The 19,826-nt window shown below is 40.2% G+C and overlaps 1 protein-coding gene across 1 annotated transcript in view; it reads right to left on the reverse strand.

The window, feature by feature from the left end:
• Positions 1 to 406: 406 nt before the first annotated feature.
• Positions 407 to 19,826, reverse strand: part of VEGFD (vascular endothelial growth factor D) — a 42,024-nt gene continuing 22,604 nt past the window's right edge. The window contains exons 2-7 of the mRNA XM_004021929.6: positions 17,032 to 17,242; positions 12,880 to 13,070; positions 9,621 to 9,769; positions 8,318 to 8,418; positions 1,935 to 2,130; positions 407 to 1,059 (exon numbers count right to left, since the gene is read on the reverse strand). Of these exons, the coding sequence (XP_004021978.1) occupies positions 933 to 1,059; positions 1,935 to 2,130; positions 8,318 to 8,418; positions 9,621 to 9,769; positions 12,880 to 13,070; positions 17,032 to 17,242 (975 nt within the window). The 3' untranslated portion in view covers positions 407 to 932. The remainder of the gene's footprint in view (positions 1,060 to 1,934; positions 2,131 to 8,317; positions 8,419 to 9,620; positions 9,770 to 12,879; positions 13,071 to 17,031; positions 17,243 to 19,826) is intronic.

Below are 19,826 nucleotides of genomic sequence, written 5' to 3' on the forward strand. Positions count from 1 at the left end.
GCTATGAGAATTGAAATATGAATAAGACTTAGAGTTGAGTAAATGCGGAAACGTGGAGCTGGAGGTGGCTGGAAGAAACATACACCCCCAAAGATGTCAGGGACATCAGTGGGCTCTCCTCCTTCAAGTCAAGTTCAACTGGAGGTCAAGTCAAGGTAATCTGAATCTCAAACAAAAGGCTGAAGTTCAGCTGATTTTTGAGTCACATTGATTCAACCTTGTTTAAAATCTTAAACCTTCTGAGAGCTAGTCCTTTGGATTCCCAAAACTGGAATCTAGTTTTAGTGTGTTCATGTCTCTCCCACATCTCCCACTTCTGAATTCCTTTATCTCTTTAAAATATTTTTTCTTTAGCATAAAGTTTATAGCAGTAAATTTATAGCATATTAATTAACACACAAAATTCTCTGGCTTGAATAAATGTGTTTATTTTCTTTAAATACACTTAAATATAAAACAACAGTAGTTTGGTAAACTCAAAACTACAAGCTGGACAGTAATCAGATAATCAGTGCTGATCATACACATCAAGATCTGCATAAGAAAGAATCAAAATAGTTCACAAGAGAGTTGCAATTAGCAAAGGACTCAAAGACTATGCAAATTGCCTCATCTGCTCTGGGTAATTAATCACATGGTACCTGTCACTCCATGATGATCAAACCTTTTTCACTCACGGAAAAAAGAGGGGAGGGTAAGGGAGATTTCTTCCTCTCCATTCCCCGGTGTGCAGAGCATCTTCTGTTAGAAGACATCTGGCAGTGAGCCAGGGAATCCTCAGCTGTTGTTTAATGGAAGGTCGGTCGGGATTCACCACGGTACTATGTAAAACGGATTTTTTTTTTCCCTAACACCTGGAATACTGACAGCAACTTGGCAAAGCAGCATGCTGTTTAAATGACATGGATGGGGAACTGGGAATCAAAGCTAACTCAAGGATTTTCTCGATCCTGGAGCCCATGGGTGGCCCTTTTCTCCTTTGGAAAGCGGCAATGCTTTGGACATGCCGGTTTTCCATTTGCACACGTTCTGGGGTGAAAGGGGCATCTGTCCTCACAGCTGTTACAAAAGAAGATAAACATGAGAATTCAGAATCAAGGGCTAAATTCTAAGGAAAAAGTCTGTTCTGATTTGATTACATTTTCAGAGTAAATTTTCCAGATTCATATTTTGGATGTCAATATAAAATCCTGGCTGGTTATCCCACATGGTTATTAAAGCACAACTGCTAACTTCTAAGCATTCTGCTGCTGCTGCTGCTGCTGCTGCTGCTGCTGCTGCTGCTGCTGCTGCTGCTAAGTCACTTCAGTCGTGTCCGACTCTGTGCAACCCCATAGAAGGCTCCCCCATCCCTGGGATTCTCCAGGCAAGAACACTGGAGTAGGTTGCCATTTCCTTCTCCAATGCATGAAAGTGAAAAGTGAAAGTGAAGTCACTCAGTCATGTCCGACTCTTAGTGACCCCATGGACTGCAGCCTACCAGGCTCCTCCGTCCATGGGATTTTCCAGGCAAGACTACTGGAGTGGGGTGCCATCGCCTTCTCCTCTAAGCATTCTATTCATCAGTAAATTTCTTGTTATATACATCCAATGGCATCCCCTTCCTCAAAGGAAAAAATAAACATATGTCAATCTATATTAAGAGAGAGACTGAGCTAGAGAGTCAGCTGATCTGAAATAATTGTGTATATGTCTTCAACTTTAGTTTTTGCTGAAGATCCATAACCCAGCTACAGCAGACAGAATTTTCTTGATTTCACAATTAATCATCACTCTCTATACTTACTCAGTTGCCAAACCTCTGTTTTATTATCAAAAAGGGGGCTTGGCAATGAAGAATAAAACTAGCTTAATAAGGAATCTCACCAAATCTAATTAGTATTTACATTAAATGTCAATGGGTCAAATATAGGCAAAAGTAAAAAGCCACTCACCTGCAAGTGTCTGGGTGAAATATCTTGTGCTTCTGGCAGCAGCTCTCCAGACTCTCTCTGCACTCAATGCAGCTGCAGTTTTCTGGGTGCTGGATGAGATCTCTGGGACATGGCGTTTTACAAACACACTCACAACGATCTTCATCAAACTTCATGTGCTGACCACAGAGAGCCAGTTCCTGGAGGTGAGTGTGATCTAAACCAAAACAGAAAAGTGTTGGTCAAATAGCTGTAGCATGGAGAATGGGATCCCCAAAGTTGGTTGTATTCATTACATCATTGTAAAGTAGCTTGGATTCACCCAATCTCCTTTTTCTGTAGATTTTTGCCCTTAATATTTTCACAGAATGAAGGAGATTGACCTCTGATTTCACAATACTAACACAGAATTCACACGTTCTCTTTAGTTTTTCATAAAAATGTTGTAAGCTGAATATTTTGGTAAGATTTTTTTAAGAAGTTTTAAGATTAAGATTTTTTAAGATGTCACAACTAGGTTGTGACTAGTTGAAAAAAGCAACCTTGCAAAACCACGTATTAGTCATAAAATACAGGATGTCTAAGGACTGTGAGTCTACTCCTTCCCAGTTTTAGGTGAAGAATAAAAGGAGAGAACAGAAATACTAGGGCATTGTAGAAATACACCTCAGACCTTCCAGGTAGGTGTATTTCCTCACTGCAGGTCATAACTCTAGTATAAAAAATATGACAATGTACTTTGATTCCACAGACATCTGTTGGAAGATACAGTTGGCTCAGAGAGGAGGTGCTGAGAAGTTTTTGACACACTTAGCTAACAGATATTTCTAGAAAATATACAAAACAGTTGGATAATTAGTATTCCACCGCCAATTCTGATCAAGTTGAAATTCATTGGAAGAGACAGAAGCTTTAGAAGAATTTGAAAATGTCCCATTAGTATTCTTGAAAGGCTTGGAGGAAAGTTGTTTAGTTTCTTCCCCAAACCTGCTTCTCTCCCACTTTGCCATTGTTGTTGTTCAGTTGCTAAGCTGTCTGACTCTTTGCAACTCCATGAACTGCAGCACGCCAGGCTGTTGTGTCCTTCACTATCTCCCAGAGTTTGTTCATATTCATGTCCATTGAGTCAGTGATGCCATCCAACCACCTCATCCTCTGTCACCCCATTCTCATCCTTCCCTCAGTCTTTTCCAGCATCTGGGTCTTTTCCAGTGAGTTGGCTCTTCGCATCAGGTGGCCATAGGATTGGAGCTTCAGCTTCAGCATCAGCCCTTCCAGTGAATATTCAGGGTTGATTTCCTTCTGGATTGACTAATTTGATCTTGCAGTCCAAGGGACTCTCAAGAGTCTTTTCTAGCACCATAATTCGAAGGCATCAATTCTTTGGCGCTCAGCCTTCTTTATAGTCCAACTCTCACATCTGTACATGACTCCTGGAAAAACCATAGCTTTGACTATATGGACGTTTGTCAGCAAAGTGATGTCTTTGCTTTTGCTTTTTAATATGCTGTCTAGGTTTTTCATAGCTTTCCTTTCAAGGAGCAAGCGTCATTTATTTTCATCTGGCCATTAATGATATTTCAAAATCTTGTGTCGTCCAACCTCATAGTCTTAATTGCTCTGTGGTTGATGATCTTTGAGGGCTCATGTGGAATGGGTGTTGAAAGGCCAGATCTGGGGATACGCCATTCTGAACTGTATGAAGAGGAAAAAGGTAAGCTTTGTAAAGCATATTCCAGTGAAGCATGTGTCACTTTGGAACAAGACTAGATAGAAGCTCTTAAAAGATTTGCATGGATCACTAGGTGGCAGTAGAGATTCTCTTAGAACACTTCAGGCCAGCCCAACCAACTCTGTTCTTGGAGAGGTGATTTAGGGAAACAATCTAAAAGATATTTGCTGAACTTCAGCAATGTAGTTGGCCATGGCCGACCTCAGTCCTTACAGACAAGTTAAAACTAACAGAGAAAGGATATAGGAGAACTGAGTGAAGCAGTAACTAGCTAAGGGCGATACTCAGAAGTACTGGCTTTCAATTTCAATCTTAGGGAAGTTGATGATGGGATACCAATGTGTTAGGTCCTCAGCCTTGTTCCATTTGTCATTTTGATTAATAAACTGATAGAATCTTTCCAAGTAAATTCTTGAATTTGTGGGTGTCTGGAGGAGTTAAAATCCAGAATCAGGAACCCCCCCCCCATTTTTTCCCCTTTTTTTGGTACTGTTAGTTTTGTTTTTGTTTTTGGAAACAGTTTAGTGCAATGGCCTAAATCTAACAAGATGAAATTGGACTTTAGTTCAGTAACTCACATGTCCTCATTCAGGGAAGTCATTGGAGAAAGGCAGTTGGCTTAATAGCCAGAAGTATGGGGTGGGGGGAGTACTTAGTGAACAGTAAACTCAGTACGTGTCATATGAGTTTGATGAGGCCACTTGAGAAGTGACCGTGAACTTGGCCCATGTCAACTGCATTGTGGGAGATGAAAATTAGAAATGGTTGTGATCTAGGCTACCTCATGCCTCTCACTTCCATCATTGTCACAACTTCCCAAAAGGTTCCCTTCATCCTTGCTTGCCCCAAGCCAATCTCCTCTTGTACACTGTCACTGGGTTGATTTTGTTGAAATCCTAACTGGTGCTGTCACTGTCCACTTGAACTAGTTGAGTGGTTTTGTTTTGTGTTTAATGCCATATCCAAGCTCTGGGACATGGTTCACAAGGTCTCCCATGAAGCTCCCTGGCTTCTGCTCTCATATGTACCAGCCCCCTGTCTCTATGTCCTCACCATGCTGAACGTCTTCCAGCACCCTGATGTGCTGGGTTCTCTCCCTTCCAGCTCTGAGCACTCATTTTTTCCCTGCTCAGAGCACGCCTCTCTTTCTTCATTACTTTCCCTACTCTCAAAATATATGTATACCAGCTTGGTCCCTCTGCAGGAATTACCTTCAGCAGAAAGAAGCTGGCTCCTTCAAGGTTATATCCCCTCTAGAGGAAGCCCATATCCAGTGACCAATCCATAGGACCCAGCCCCTCTGTCTCAATTTGAGACACCTCCCAACAGGCTTGGCTAACACCTCTCAGCAACTGCCATACAGTTCAACTTCTCCCCCTGCCAAGTCCTGCCCCTGCCCCTTCACCTTTGAAAGCATTCCTGCAAGAAAACTCCTGAATACCAATCTCTCTCCCAGGAGCTGTATACCAAGGAAACCTTAACTAGAACCACCTTAAGTTCTATGTATACAGTTTTCCACAATAACTTTCTTTTTGGAACCTATTTTTATTGGAATATAGATGATCTACAATATTGTGTTAGTTTTAGCAGTACAGCAAAGTGAATTACTTATACATATATCCACTCTTTTTTAGGTTCTTTTCCCATATAAGTCATTACAGAGTATTGCATAGAGTTCCCTGTGCTATACAGTAGGTCCTTGTTGTGTATCTCTTTTATATATAGTAGTGTTTATCTGGGACTTCCTTGGTGGCTCAGATGGTAAAGAATCTGCCTGCAATGCAGGAGACCTAGGTTCGATCCCTGCATCTGGAAGATCCCCTGGAGAAGGGAATGGCAACCCACTTCAGTATTCTTGCCTGGAAAATCTCATGGACGGAGGAGCCTGGTGGGCTACAGTCCATCAGGTCGCAAAGAGTTGGACACAACTGAGCAACTAACACTCACTTTTCACTTTCAGCGTGTATCTGTTAATCCCAATCTGAAGCCTGGCGTACTGCAGGCCATGGGGTCTCAAAGAGTTGGACACGACTGAGCGACTGAACTGAACTGAACCTTTCCCCCTTGATAACCGTAAGTTTGTCTTCTATACCTGTGACTCTATTTCTGTTTTGTATTCATTTGTACCACTTTTTAGATTCCACACAATAATTTTCTAACTGTAAAAATGGGTCACATGGAGAAAGAACTAGATCGGTATGACATGGTTCTCTAGAGGGTAAACCTAAACTAACGAGTCGATGCTCTAGATATGTCCAATATGATAGCTCCAGGCCAGACTGAGCATGCAATGGCAAGTTTGAATTGAGATGTGTTGTAAGTGTCAAATACACACTTGATTTCAAGGACAGCACAAGAATGAAGATATGTATCATTGATGGATTTTATATTGCTTACACACTAAAATGAGTGTTTTTAAAAAAATATTTTAGATTCAGTAAAACACATTAGAAATAATTTTATCTGCTTATTTTGACTTTTTTAATGAGAGTACTATAAAATATAAGTTATATATGTAACTCTCACTGTAACTCCATTGGACAGCACTGTCCTAGAGAGAAAGGGAGAAAGATATTCAGGTTCCATATAGTTTACTAGCAACAAGAGTGTGCCCAGTGTAACTGGAATGCCTCAGTGAGTTTGGCAAGTTTCCTCATGACTGATGTATATTCTAGCAGAGGACAGATGAAGACTTGGTGGGAAGGATGTACATGACATTCAAAATCAACATGGGCATTTATGGAGTTACCAGATAACCCAGCAATTCCACTCCTGGACACGTATCTGGAAATGGTGAAAACTATAATTTGAAAAGATACATGTACCCCAATGTTAGCTCTGTTTACAACAGCCAAGAAATGGAAGCAATCTAAATGTCCACCAATAGGTAAATGGATAAAAGATGTTGTATATATACATAATGGAATACTACTCAGCCATCAAAAGGAATGAAATAATACCATTTGCAGCAACATGGATAGACCTAGAGATTATCATATTCAGTGAAGTAAGTCAGACAAAGACAAATATATGATATCACTTATATGTGGAATCTTCAACAATATGATACAAATGAACTCATTTACAAAACAGAAATAGATTCACAGATACAGAAGACAGTTACCAAAGGGAAAGGGAGGAGAGGATAAATTAGGAGTTTGGGATTAACAAGGGCTTCCCTGGTGGCTCAGATGGTAAAACGTCTGTCTGCAATGTGGGAGACTCAGGTTCAATTGCTAGATTGGGAAGATCCCCTGGGGAAGGCAATGGCACCCCACTCCAGTACTCTTGCCTGGAAAATCCCATGGATGGAGGAGCCTGGTGGGCTGCAGTCCATGGGGTCACGAAGAGTCGGACACAACTGAGCGACTTCACTTTCACTTTTCACTTTCATGCATTGGAGAAATGGCAACCCACTCCATTGTTCTTACCTAGAGAATCCCAGGGATGGGGGAGCCTGGTGGGCTGCCATCTATGGGGTTGCACAGAGTCGGACACGACTGAAGTGACTTAGCAGCAGCAGCATACATAAAACAGATAAAACACTAGGACCTACTGTATAACGCAGGGAAGTATATTCAATATCTTGTAACAACAGAAAAGAATTTGAAAAAGAATATATATGGATGTGTGTGTGTATATGTATATATATATGACTGAAGCACTTTGCTGTACACCTGAAGCATTGTAAATCAATTATACTTCAATTTTCAAAAAGATATGCATGGTCATTTAAACTACATGAACTTTAAGGTTCCATAAACCCTGGGCTGAGCATTCATGAAAACATTTGGAAGCTGAGAGAAGCATAAAGTTAGCTTGTTATTTACAGTTTCTGGGACAGATTTCCTTATAGTTTATTCCTTACTAATCTTTTTTTTTTTTTTTTCCTTACTAATCTTGCTTGTAGATCACAGTTGGAAAAACAAGCAAGGTTCAAAACACACGAGTCCTTGCAACCTTTACAGTGGAATCATGTCAAGTTACCTTGGAAATCAATAAAAAGTGCGTTTGTTTTTGGGCAGATGTTTGTGATCAAAAATCAGTGTTAAGAGTTATGTGCAATGATGAGAGCCTAGCTCATCTGCTTCCCAACTCCCCTGAGTCCAAGAGCTGTGTTTTGCTTTTACTTTACCCTTGTGTCAGAAGAAGTCTTCTCTTATTCACCATTTTCTCAAATTACTGGCATGTTTTCACAAGACACAGTTGAAAGAAACCAAGTCCAAAACTACCTTAGGTTCCTGTGAGGTTTTTATACAAAAAAGTTAGTAAAATGTGGTTGACTCGTGTTTAGTTCTGAAGCGACTTTCATTAAAGGTTATCATCCCCTTTCAAATTCATTGCTTTGAGATGCTCTAATCATTTGGGGCTTTAAGATTAAAAAGCAGAATGATGCACTGGTGGACTTACTGTATAATTATACCAAAAGGCTCTGGAATCTCACTGCTTCTATCACTCTTAGCTGTGTGACCTTGAGAAAAATTACTAGACATCCTGGTTGTGTCCATTGCATAATTGTAAAAAGAAAAGAGGTGTTAATCATACATTATAGGATTGTTGGGAGGAGTAAATTAGTTGATATATATAAAAAGTTTACACAATTGCTTTAAATTGTGTCAATAAATACTAGTTGCTATTGTTATTACTGTTATTTCGCCACTGCAATCATTACCTTCCATTCCTGTGAGTGGGTTCTCCTCCTGTAAAACACATTTACATTTATTGCTATCCCAGAGCATGTCAACAGGACAGAGCTTCTTGGAATGGGAGCAGCTAGGAAAAGAAGACAATAAATCATATTTTAAAGCTTTCAAAGGTAATCATACCTTTGGAACATTTTTTAAAAATGTTGAATACATTTCTGAGTAGAGAACAGTGAAGATTTTCAGGAGCTTAATTCATATTTATGAAGAAGATGTTATTAGATAGTAATTCTGTAATTACAAATATTCTCTGTGGAAACCTTTGGAAATGAAACTGTAATTTTGGAAAGTTATAATCTTTTTAAGAGGATTGGTGTTAAAAACTATGCAAATTAGCTGTCAACAAAGCTTATTTACCTAAAGTAAACAGTGTTCTAACACAGCTCCTAAGCATTATTTTCTGTAAAATGGAGATAAGAACACTGGCCAGAACAGCAGGAACATTTTGTAAATGTTCCTTTTCCATGAGCTTTCTCTTCTACTTGAGAAAGGTAGAGGGGTCTGCTTGGCTTAAGGTTGACTCCTTCACTAGCCACTCACACAGTGCCTTTCCTCCTTTACTTCTGCAAGATCAAAGTCTCCAACTTAATTACTTTATATTTTTATTCAATGGTTGTAATTTGCCCTTTGATTCTCTGTATTAAATTCTTTTTTCTCAAATCAATGATTCTGACCTTTGATTTCAGAACACTTTAGGGTGTCATAATCTGTCTCACAAAGAATCACAAAATCCTCACAAGAAAATGTCTAGTCAAATTAAGTTTAAGTCACTTTCGTTTAAAATACAATTTCCCATTTTGTAAACTTAAGAGGAAGGGTTTTAAAAATGCCCAAATCAGAAGCAGATAACTTTGCCACTCTCCGATGATGCCAGGAGCCTTTTTTCCTCTCCTAACTTTGGGACTTAAATATATAAACAGCCTGAAATGAGTTTTATCTAATGCTTATTCTGGAATGAGGGGACAGATGCCAAATTTGAGGCTGGAGTTGAGTTTTACAACTGCATCAAACTATGCGTATTGAAACAAAGGTGCCCACAAGTTGACATGCTGAGTTCACAGCCACTGAGGTTTTTGACACCTAGTAAAAAATATACTTGCCAAACACTTATTACCCACAGATATGTGTTAGAACCTAAAAGAGAAAGAGCTTGAAGCAAGAGAGACGACTCTGTAATTAGTGACAGATTCTCCACACACAGCTTCAGCAAGGCAAGAACAAGCATAGTGTAAGAAAGGCTTAACAAGTGTAACAAGTGTAAGAAAGGCTTACCGATCTTCTTCTGGGATCTGGATGGATCTTCTAATGATTGAGAATGGGTGGCGGGGAGCCGTTGGGAAGCACTTACAACCTGTATGGTTGGCAACTTTAACAGGCACTAATTCAGGTACTGATGTCAAAGGCACTGATATCTCAAAGAGCTAGAGTAGAGAAAGAGAACTATAATACATATATTTGTTTGTTTGTTTTACAAAAAAATAATCATGTCTACAGTCTGCATTTTTGCCTTTGTCCCTTATGGTTGTGACTTTAGCAAAGTTGTCCATTAAGATAGAACTAATAAGGATGAGGGCTGATGTGATAAAAAGAATGCTGGGCTGCAAATCAGCAGACCAGCGCCTTACATCACTTTATCAAGTATTTAAGTTTGGTCAAGTCTCTTAACTTTTTGGTGTCCCTAGTACCCTTGTAAAATAGTTAGCTTGTAAAATGTTCCCTGCTCCTGCTTTAAGTCTGAGTATAAATTGTAAGGATGAAGTTTCTTTGCAACCATGGTGAAGAGATAACTGTTCAAAATGATTCACTTATCCCTTCCCACGCCATCTCCACCGAAGGATAGTTTCCTGTTCCTTGACTTTGGACTTAGCCATGTGACTTGCACAGACTTGAACCACGTGTGCTTTCTGGGGCTCACTGTCTCGTGCATTTGCTCTAGCCATGAGAAGAGCACAGTCTGGCAGTCTTGCTGGTCTAAGGGATGGAAGACACGGGGACCAGACCTGGACTCAGCCTGCAGCTTGGCGTCAAGCCCAACTGAGCCCAAACTCTAAACTAACTGAATCTCAGATACAGGAATGAAAATGTCATTATTGTTTGAAGCCACTAAGTTTTAGGGTGTTTATTCAGCATTACAGAGTAAAAACTGACTGATACAAGACCATCATGCCCAAACAATTATAAGTAACATGACTATCATTTTTTCTATGTTTCCATATGCCAGCCCCTGTTGTAAGTACCTTTATATTAATCCATTTACCCCTTATAACAACATTATAGGTTGGTTTTATTGCCCCCCAATTCTACAGGTGAAGAAACAGATGGAAGGAGAGGTTATATAACTGGCCTAAGACCATAAAACTATTGATTGGGAGGGTGGGGATCTGAACCCACACAGTCTACTCTACAGCCAGAGGGCATACTCTCAAGAACATGCCTTATTACTTTTTGGAATGAAACTGCTGTGACCAGGAGCTGCAAGATGGAATCTCAGCAGGTAAAATTTACTTGCCAAGAGTTTCAATTACTTTAATTCTCGAGTGGTTCTCTGACGTACAGGTGAATTTGAACATGATTTTAATGTTCTGTCCATTCAATTACCATTCCACATAGTCCTTGCTACATAGAGTCTTCATTTATTCACTTATCTTCTAAGAGGTATTTCACTGAACAGCCCATAACTTTGGGATGAGAAGTTTTTTGGAAAACACTGTTACAATGTTCAAATATGCATATTTGGAAAGAAAAACTGCTGAACACTTACACTTAAGCATATTCTTGGAAACTCATTTGTTGTGGACAACAGTCAAAATACTCAATTATCTATTAAGTGGAAACAATCCATTAAAGTTATGTTTGTCCTGACCTTTTAGTATGTAATGGTACTACCATAAGTTTAAGTAAGAGTGTTTTTAACAGTGTTTATTTTGCATGAACTTCATCTTGCGAAATTTTTCAGTATACTCTAGGGTATAACACAGTCATGAACTAAAGCCTCTTACGTTACGCAACCTCTGCTTCAACTGACAGTTGATGCTTAGCCATAGTCATGTCATTTTTTCCCCTCTGATTGTCAAACAGTAGAGGTCAGAATTTTTACAAGTTCAAGATTCTCTAAAAGAATTTAGAAGAAGAAACTCTAAATTTTAAGGGCTATTTTAAGAGGTATGGGGGGAAAATTAAGGGTATGTTAACCTAGTACCAAAACAAATCAGCATTCCATTCTTTCCTTCCGAATAAGATATGTATTAGGTTGGCCAAAAAGTTTGTTCAAGTTTTTTCATAATATCTTACAGAATAATAATAATTTTTATTGCCGTGCCTCTTTTCCCAATCATGAGACTAGACTGTAGAGACAAATGTGACAATTGAATAAATATATCAATATGTGTGATGGATTTGCAACATCGAACCAAAAGGAATGTAGTTTGACTTACAGCCTTTTAGTATCTTTTCTTCCCTAAGTTTGTTATTACTGCTCCACTATGCCATGTATAGGTTTCCCAGGTGGTGCTGGTGGTAAAGAACCCACCAGCCAATGCAAGAGATGTAAGAGAGGTGGGTTCGATCCCTGGGTTGGGAAGATCCCCTGGAGGAGGGTATGGCAACCCACTTCAGTATTCTTGCCTGGAATCCCATGGACAGAGGAGCCTGGTGGGCTACAGTCCATAGAGTGGCAAAGAGTCAGACATGACTGACCAAGCACGCATGCATGCCTTATACATTTTACAACAATATGATAGCAATACAAAGGAAAACTTACCTACTGAGCAAAGGAGGTTTTATAAGATGAAGAGGGAAGAATTACTTCTTTCATGGGGACTGGAGAATTCTTTCCAAAGTCTTCTGTGCTAGATATTCTCCATCTGCCCCTCTGGAGATGCCATCCTCTTTTCTTCCTTCCCACTGTGTTCAAGGATGCTGAACTCCATGACTACATCTGTAAGCCTCCTTACCTCCTCCACCCTGCCCCCTCTCCCTGCCAGGATAAGAGTGCGCAGTGGCTGCCCCTCGCCCAGCCAGTCCTGCAGCGCTCTTTCAAACTTCCTCTCTGGGTTCCCATAACCACACCACCCTCTGGCCTCTTCAGTTGAAGGGTGGGAACAGCGCCCCCTTTCTAGCAGCTCTGGGTACTTCGCCAGCCCTTCTTCCTTCCCCTACCCTGCCCATTCCCTTCATCAAACCCTTCTCAATCACTCCATTTGAACAATGTGGTACCTAATTAATAACACAAGTCAGCGTGGCTATCTTTGTTCCTTGAAATGTCTGCCCTAGTGGCTTCCATATGATTTTCCGATCCTTGACATCATAGCATCAGAGAGACAGTCCTAGATATAACTACCTCGGGTACATCTGGAGCCCCTCTCTGACTCTCCGTGTCCTCATCTATAAGACGATAAGCTGCCCTTTGAGCTTGTTTCCGAGTTAAATAAGATGATGCACCTAAAGCACTGAGACAGCGCTTGGCAACCAGCTGAGCTGTAGCTGTCAACGCCCCCAGCATCAGGGCCACAGAGGGCTCGTGTCCTCCTACCTGTTTGGAAACGTACGACGTGCTGGTATTGACACAGACGAGGCTCTCTTCGTTGCAGCATCCGCCACACCGGAAGACGTTCACACAGGGAGGCTTGAAGAACGTGTCCGTGCTGCTCCCCAGCTCACTGGCCACCTCCACGCAGGTCTCTCGAGGGCTGCACTGTGTCCTTTGCCATTCCTCGTCGATAACTGCAGAGAGGCAGTCCATTGAGTCAGCAGAACAAACGGCCCTGACGTGCCTACATGTACCAGGGTTTGCTCAGCACCATCATTCTTGTATGTATCAAGCTTGTTGATTTCACAAGATGGGTGTCTGGGGTTGGCTTTAAGCAAGAATTGTTGGCAGAAAAATTACAACCCAAATCTGTGTTCTTTTCCATGTTTATGATCGCGTCATAGCCACCAATTCTACTTTCCACTGGTAATAAACACCATGTCCTGGATATAACTACATTGGGTGCATCTGGAGAGGCTGGCTAATAAAGAAGTAAATAGATGCATGTAAAGCAGTAACATGGAAGCAGTATTTATTAAGCAATTTACAGGATATAGCTGGAGAGCATTTCTTCTCCTTTAAGTCAGGTGTGGGTAGGTTTTAGCACCATTAGGAAATACATTTCTGTTGGTTGCTTAAGTAACTATATACGGCAAACATATGGATGAAAATTTAAGTGTTCCTCAAGTCAGAGTGTTCTCATCTGCAAACGTCCGATACTGACATTACTATCAAATGATGGAATAAGCTGATTCATTTTGATGAAAGGAGCAATTTTCTGGCTATTCTAATGAATTTGTGGGAAACAAGAAACAAGCCTCAGGGAATTAAAAAAAAAAAGATTACATACATTCCTGTAAAATACACTTGCCTTTCTCTCAAAGTTCATTTTTTTAAATTAGATTTTGATAATGTTGTATAGCCTTTCTGTGGCTGTTTCTGGGAAATGATTCAAATTTGTGATACTGGCAACGTTTAAAGACTTTCTTTTAGTTTGACACGGAATTGTCGAGTCGATTATAGGCTGGGGGGTGGTCAAAACCCTCTGTGGTAGGGAGCTTCTAGTCTGAGCCGCAATCATGCCCACCTCCTGGCGTTCACATCCTCTGTCATCCCCTCCTCTGCATGTGTGCTGGGCCTAGTACCCCAATTCTTATGAAGAAAAGACAGCAAGAGCAGTGGGATGGCACGCCCATGGTGAAGTTAACAAAGACTGCTCTTCATCTCGCTAGCAGTCACCCTCTCTTGCCTTCTCAACTGCAGCCTTAGAGGAAGTGAGTCACCATGCTGAAAGGCCCACGTGGCGGGCAAGTGAGGGTGGCCTCTATCCAACAGGTACCAATGGAGGTGGGATCCTCGGCCCAACAGCTTGTCTGGAACTGAATCCTGCCAACAGTCTCTCAGTAAACTTGGAAGCACATCTGGCCCTAACTGAACCGTGAGGTGGTGCCTATAGCCCAAGCTGACACCTTGACTGAAACCTCCGGAGTGACCCTGAAGGAGAGACACTGATCGAGCCCGTGTCTGCACTGCTGACCCACAGAAACTGTGAGATCAAAACATGCTGTCTGAAGCACCTAAGTTTTGGGGTAACGTGTTACACAGCAATAGATAAACTCTTCTCTGTTTTTATCTTATGTTCAAAAATCTAGTTGGTCTCTGCCCACATTCTGAATTCCTGTATATGTGAATGTGTTTCCACTAGAAAGGATAGAGAAAACTCCTACCTGAAAGATACGCACAAAATACCATTGTTGCAGATCTGCTGCTAGTCTCTAAATTATTCCCTTAAGACATCTTTCCCACAGCTTTTCTCCCTTCCGCCCCTCCTTAACCTCAAATTTCCTCATAGGTTGCTTCTTCGATCACTGAAAACACAAAGTATGTTTGGCTGGCTGAAAAGCACTGCCTACGCTACACAGTTTACCTAAACTTTCCTTTTATCATAATAAAATCTTTTAGCCCAACAAACCATTTAAAATTTTTGATTATGAATATTTACATACAGAGCCTGAAGGCTGTAAACATGAGAAATAAATTATCCAATTAGGTACTGTTTAAATTAATATTATTAATCATAAATCGCTGAAAAAACAAGTAATCAACTTTTAAAAACTCTTTCTTGTTTAAAATTCCACTTAAATGTTGCTTTCCATTTGCTTTTTTATAAAACTTAAGTTTTGAAAGTCAGAACACTGTGTGGAACTCTGACCACTGTCGCTGAATAAAGGCTTCCTATCTCAGCTTCCTTGACTACTGCCCAGCAGGACTGCTCTTCCTCGGGGAATTACCCTCAAGTACGTGAGGAAGAGTTATAAGAAATTGTCATTGGGATACCACATGGGTTTCATTATTTGCTACTTCTGTGTGTGCTAAGTCGCTTCAGTCATGTCTAACTCTGTGCAACCCTATGGACTATAGCCCGCCAGGGTCCTCTGCCCATGGGATTCTCCAGACAAGAATATTGGAGTGGGTTGCCATTTCCTCCTTCAGGGGATTGTCTTGACCCAGGGATCAAACCTGCATCTCTTATGTCTCCTACCTTGGCAGGCAGGCTCCTTACCACTAGCGCCACCTGCTACTTCTTAGTAATTAACTTTAGATGATCCCCCTCTGCCATGTAATAAGAGACATTTTAGAGTTAGAAAATTCTGTATTATTTATGATTTTTTAAATATTTTGTTTAATGTTATGGTTTCCTCCTTAGAAAATGTTCATTTCAACATCAACGACTTTTTAAAATTAGCTTGTCTTAGTTTTATGGTAATTGCTTCTCTATCTCCATCTTCACAGAGTAGCTTCAGGCTTGCCTAAGGCCTTCAGGCAGGTAGAAGGTTAAAACCCTGAATCTTCAGATGAGGTCTCATCCCTTTACTTTCACGAAGTCCATGCTAGTTCACCACAGAGGAACAACTAGAGTTGCAGACCTCTGGCTAAATTGGGTTCTAGGCCACGGTTCCAACCATCTCAACTCTTTCAGACATAGTCATTCACATGCGCATCACGCATCCTCTTGACATCTGGGCCTCCGTGCTGCCAAGGGATTTATCCTGCCTATGCACAGCTTTCCCCACAGCCAACGACAGCGGCCCATTCAACACTGTCCTTTCACAAATGGAAGAAAATAAAGATAACTTTATAGAGAAAGACAAGAATAATTTTGGCTGAGCAATCGATTTGAATTATTATGCAATAGCTACAATTCGATACTAGGTAATCATATGTTAATCAAATCTAAAATGTTAGCTCATCAGTGCTACAGTGGCTTCTTGTGTTGTTGCGACATGCCATTAAAAAGTGAGATGCTGGACTTTCCTGTTGGTCCAGTGGTTAGGACTCAGCACTTCCACTGCAGGGGACATGGGCTCCATCCCTGCTTGGGGAAGTAAGGTGCCACATGCTGTGTGTCACGGCCAAACACATTTTTTAAAGAAAAGAAAAAAGCTAAACGTCTAATTGGAGGCCACACAACTGTATTTGGCAAGTGATTCTTTCATTATAGGACAGTACATCATGACAATGGTTTTCTTATAAAGAACCTGCAAAGCTTACTAGGGAAGAGTCATTCCCTTTATTTCAAATCATGTTATTTTCTAGTCCAGAATCTGGATTCTTTTGTCTAGAGAATTATCCTCTCCATTATTCTTCTAGTAATACCAGTAGGCATTATTCCAACTCAGCTTCTAAATTCTGCTATTCATTCTTACTAAAAAAAAAAAAAATCACAGAATTTTGAAGACATAAAAAGCTATAGCTAATCTATTGGTTTTCATCCATGTATGTCTGGCCGTAGAATGCTCCTTATTTAATGAATGCCCAGGTTGTTTTATTTTTTAAGTAAATTCAATTATTTTTTTCAATTAAGAACAGTCTTTCTGGGTTTGTTTTGCCCTCATAACTCTGAGTTTAATATATTTCTATATTGTGAAGTGTTATTTGGCATTGAATTTTGATCTCAAAATCATATTGAGTCTGTTTCTCTGCTGAGTAAACACAGGAAACCAGGATTCTCCACTAAATCAAAGCTATGAAATCAAAGACCTCCTTTTCTTCTTGTTGCCACGTGCCTAGCCTGCTCAAACTTTTGGTGCAAGTTGGCACATTTGTTACTATCTGATAAAGAGTAAGACTTGGCCTCCACATGCATACACCTACCTTTGAGTGTCTCCATGTCATAGAAAGTGGCCGCAAACCTGGTAGACCGATGGGATGCTGAGCGAGAGTCTGTGCTGGTGAGACTTTTGAGCTTCAGTCGGCATCTCCATAACTTCCAGTCCTCGAAGTGTGTGATCTGCAGTAGTTCCTCCAAGCCCGAAGCCGCCCTGATCTGCTGTTCAGATCGTTCTAACATTGACCGAGATGCCCGCTTAAAGCGAAACAAACCAAAAAATCTGATTTACAAGCAAGTTACTCAATTTCTACTTTGTCTCAATAACAAGCATTTTTTTGCTAGCACTTACAAATGTAATTGGGCTTCCCTGGTGGCTCAGCTGGTAAAGAATTTGCCTGTAATACTGGAGACCTGGGTTCAATCCCTGGGTTGGGAAGATTCCCTGGAGAAGGGAACAGTTACCCACTCCAGTATTCTGGCCTGGAGAATTCCATGGACTGTATAGTCCATGGGGTCACAAAGAGTCAGACACAACTGAGCAACTTTCACTTTTACAAATGTAAATAGAGCTAAAAATTAGATTATCCAAAGGAACACTAGTACCTAGGAAAAATGACAAGTAGTAATTTTGATCCACATTCTGTTCATTTATGATCAATGGAATGACTTATTTCCCCTGGAAATAAATAATAAACACAACATCGTAGTGGATTGAATGGCAGACATTTAAATGACATGTCCACATCCTAAACCCCAGAACCTACAAATAAGACTTTTTTGGGGGAAAAGGATCTTTGTAGATGTAATAAAGTTAAGGATCTTGAGATGAGGTCACCCTAGATTATCTGAGTAAACCTTAAATACAAACATAAACATCCTTATAAAAGTCAGAAGAGGGAAGACATGGACACAGAAGAGGAGGATTTGTGAAGACGGAGGGAGAGGTTAAAGTAGCCCAGTCATAAGCCAAGGGTTGCCTAAAGCCACCAGAAGCCCATTACCCACTGGACCTGAACTCTTGATGGCCTCCACCTTCCAGAGGAGCTTCAGTTTCGTGGGGTTTTTTAAAAGTGTTTTTCTTGAGATACAATTTACATATAAGGTAGTGTAGGTTTAAGGTATATAACATATTGAGCTCTTCAACGTCATGTGTTCGGTGCCATTTCTGCAAATATTTGCAATCTGCAGATGTTTACCATCCTGGGATCAACTTTTTATTTTATCAATCATGACTATAGACTGTAAACTATCTGAAAACATGAATGCAGAAGGTCATTTTACTTGGAAGTCCGGGTATGAATGTGAATGTGTGTATGTGTGCATGTTTTAACAAAGGTGCGAGAATCTCAAACATGTTTATGAACTGAGGGAAAGAGCCAACAGAGCAGAAGAACATACGCAGAAGGGAAAGCAGGGACCTAGAGGGGTTGCTGTGGTGTAAGTTCCGGAGGTTAGCAGACAGAGGCTGAATGAATGAGAGGGTCTGAAAGAGGAGGCTCACAGAGATGACCCAGGTCTGAAGATCGCAGGACTCATTGAGACCTATGGTTTCTCACTTCTTTGGGAAATCTGTCTCAAGGCAGTTTTCTGGGAGCAAGGGGTGGAGGAAGCTTGAAGAGCACAGATGGGGTTTGGGGAATAGACATTGAATTTCAGGAGCATTCTGTAACTGCTTCATCTAAGAAATCTGGGGATGAAATTGAATAACTGCCAATCTCTCCAGCAACTCTGAAATTCAGTGATGTGCTATTAAGGCTCATTTTTCAATAGTTTCTTATTTCATGATTATTCATTGCCTCTTCTACTTGGACACTGTAACTACTTCATATTCAATCCACTCTGTGGAATAAAATTTTGTTATAAGACTGCTTCCCCATGAAAATAATGAAAACAATCAAATAGCTGTTTAAATGCTTTGAAAATTGTACTCTGAGAGGATTTTTATTTATTGAGGCAAATTTCAATTTCAAAATGATAAGGCTTCATAGCTCTTACAAGTTTCAATTCAATCTAAGAAATATCTTCAAATTATCCAACCATGAGAGCTCAGTGGGAAATAATCAAATCTCTGAATTGTATTAAGGCCATTGAAGAGCTCATACAACTTACCTCATCATAAAAAATGAAGTGTTCACTCAAGTCTAAGTTATTTAAGCAAACTTTAAGCCTTATAATTTAAAACCTAGTTTGAAGTAATTCATAAATTGCAGACAGTTATTTTGCTCTTACAAGTGGAGATACTAAAGATTCAGAATAAGCAGAAAGCTGATAACTAATTCTTTGTGGGGGTAGGAGGTAGGCATATATTTACGAAGGGTCAAGAATGACTACTAACTCCAAGAGGTTTTCTGCATTGGTGGATTTTTGTATAGTTTATTTTATCTGTTTGAACAAGACAAACACAGAATTTAAAAGTGTAAATACAGCCCCCAGTACATATTAAAACTATAGATTTCAATGGTTTTCACTACCAAACATTTGCCAAGTTGCTTATAATTTCTTCCTATTTTCTAGTGGAAGTACTAATCAAAGGTAAAATGATCAGAAAGCACTCAGCAAGAGGAATTGTGGAAGTGTTACCAGATCGCTGCTTTTTGTCACACAGCATCTTTTTATGCGTCTGTGGTCATGAATCTAAGACTGTTAGCAATTTCCCTCCTAAATAAAAAATCATTCTCTGATGTCTTGGCTACCACAAGCCAGTTTCTAAATTGAGACTTAAAGTCTTTGTAACAAGATGTACTGTTATTTCAATGTATACTTCTTCCTATAGACAATAGGAAGTTCTCCTTAATTTCTGACTTCACCTGGCATTCTCTCCAAGGAAGCACGAGCATCT

Source organism: Ovis aries, chromosome X (genome assembly GCF_016772045.2).
Source record: "Ovis aries strain OAR_USU_Benz2616 breed Rambouillet chromosome X, ARS-UI_Ramb_v3.0, whole genome shotgun sequence".
NCBI classification, from domain to species: domain Eukaryota; kingdom Metazoa; phylum Chordata; class Mammalia; order Artiodactyla; family Bovidae; genus Ovis; species Ovis aries.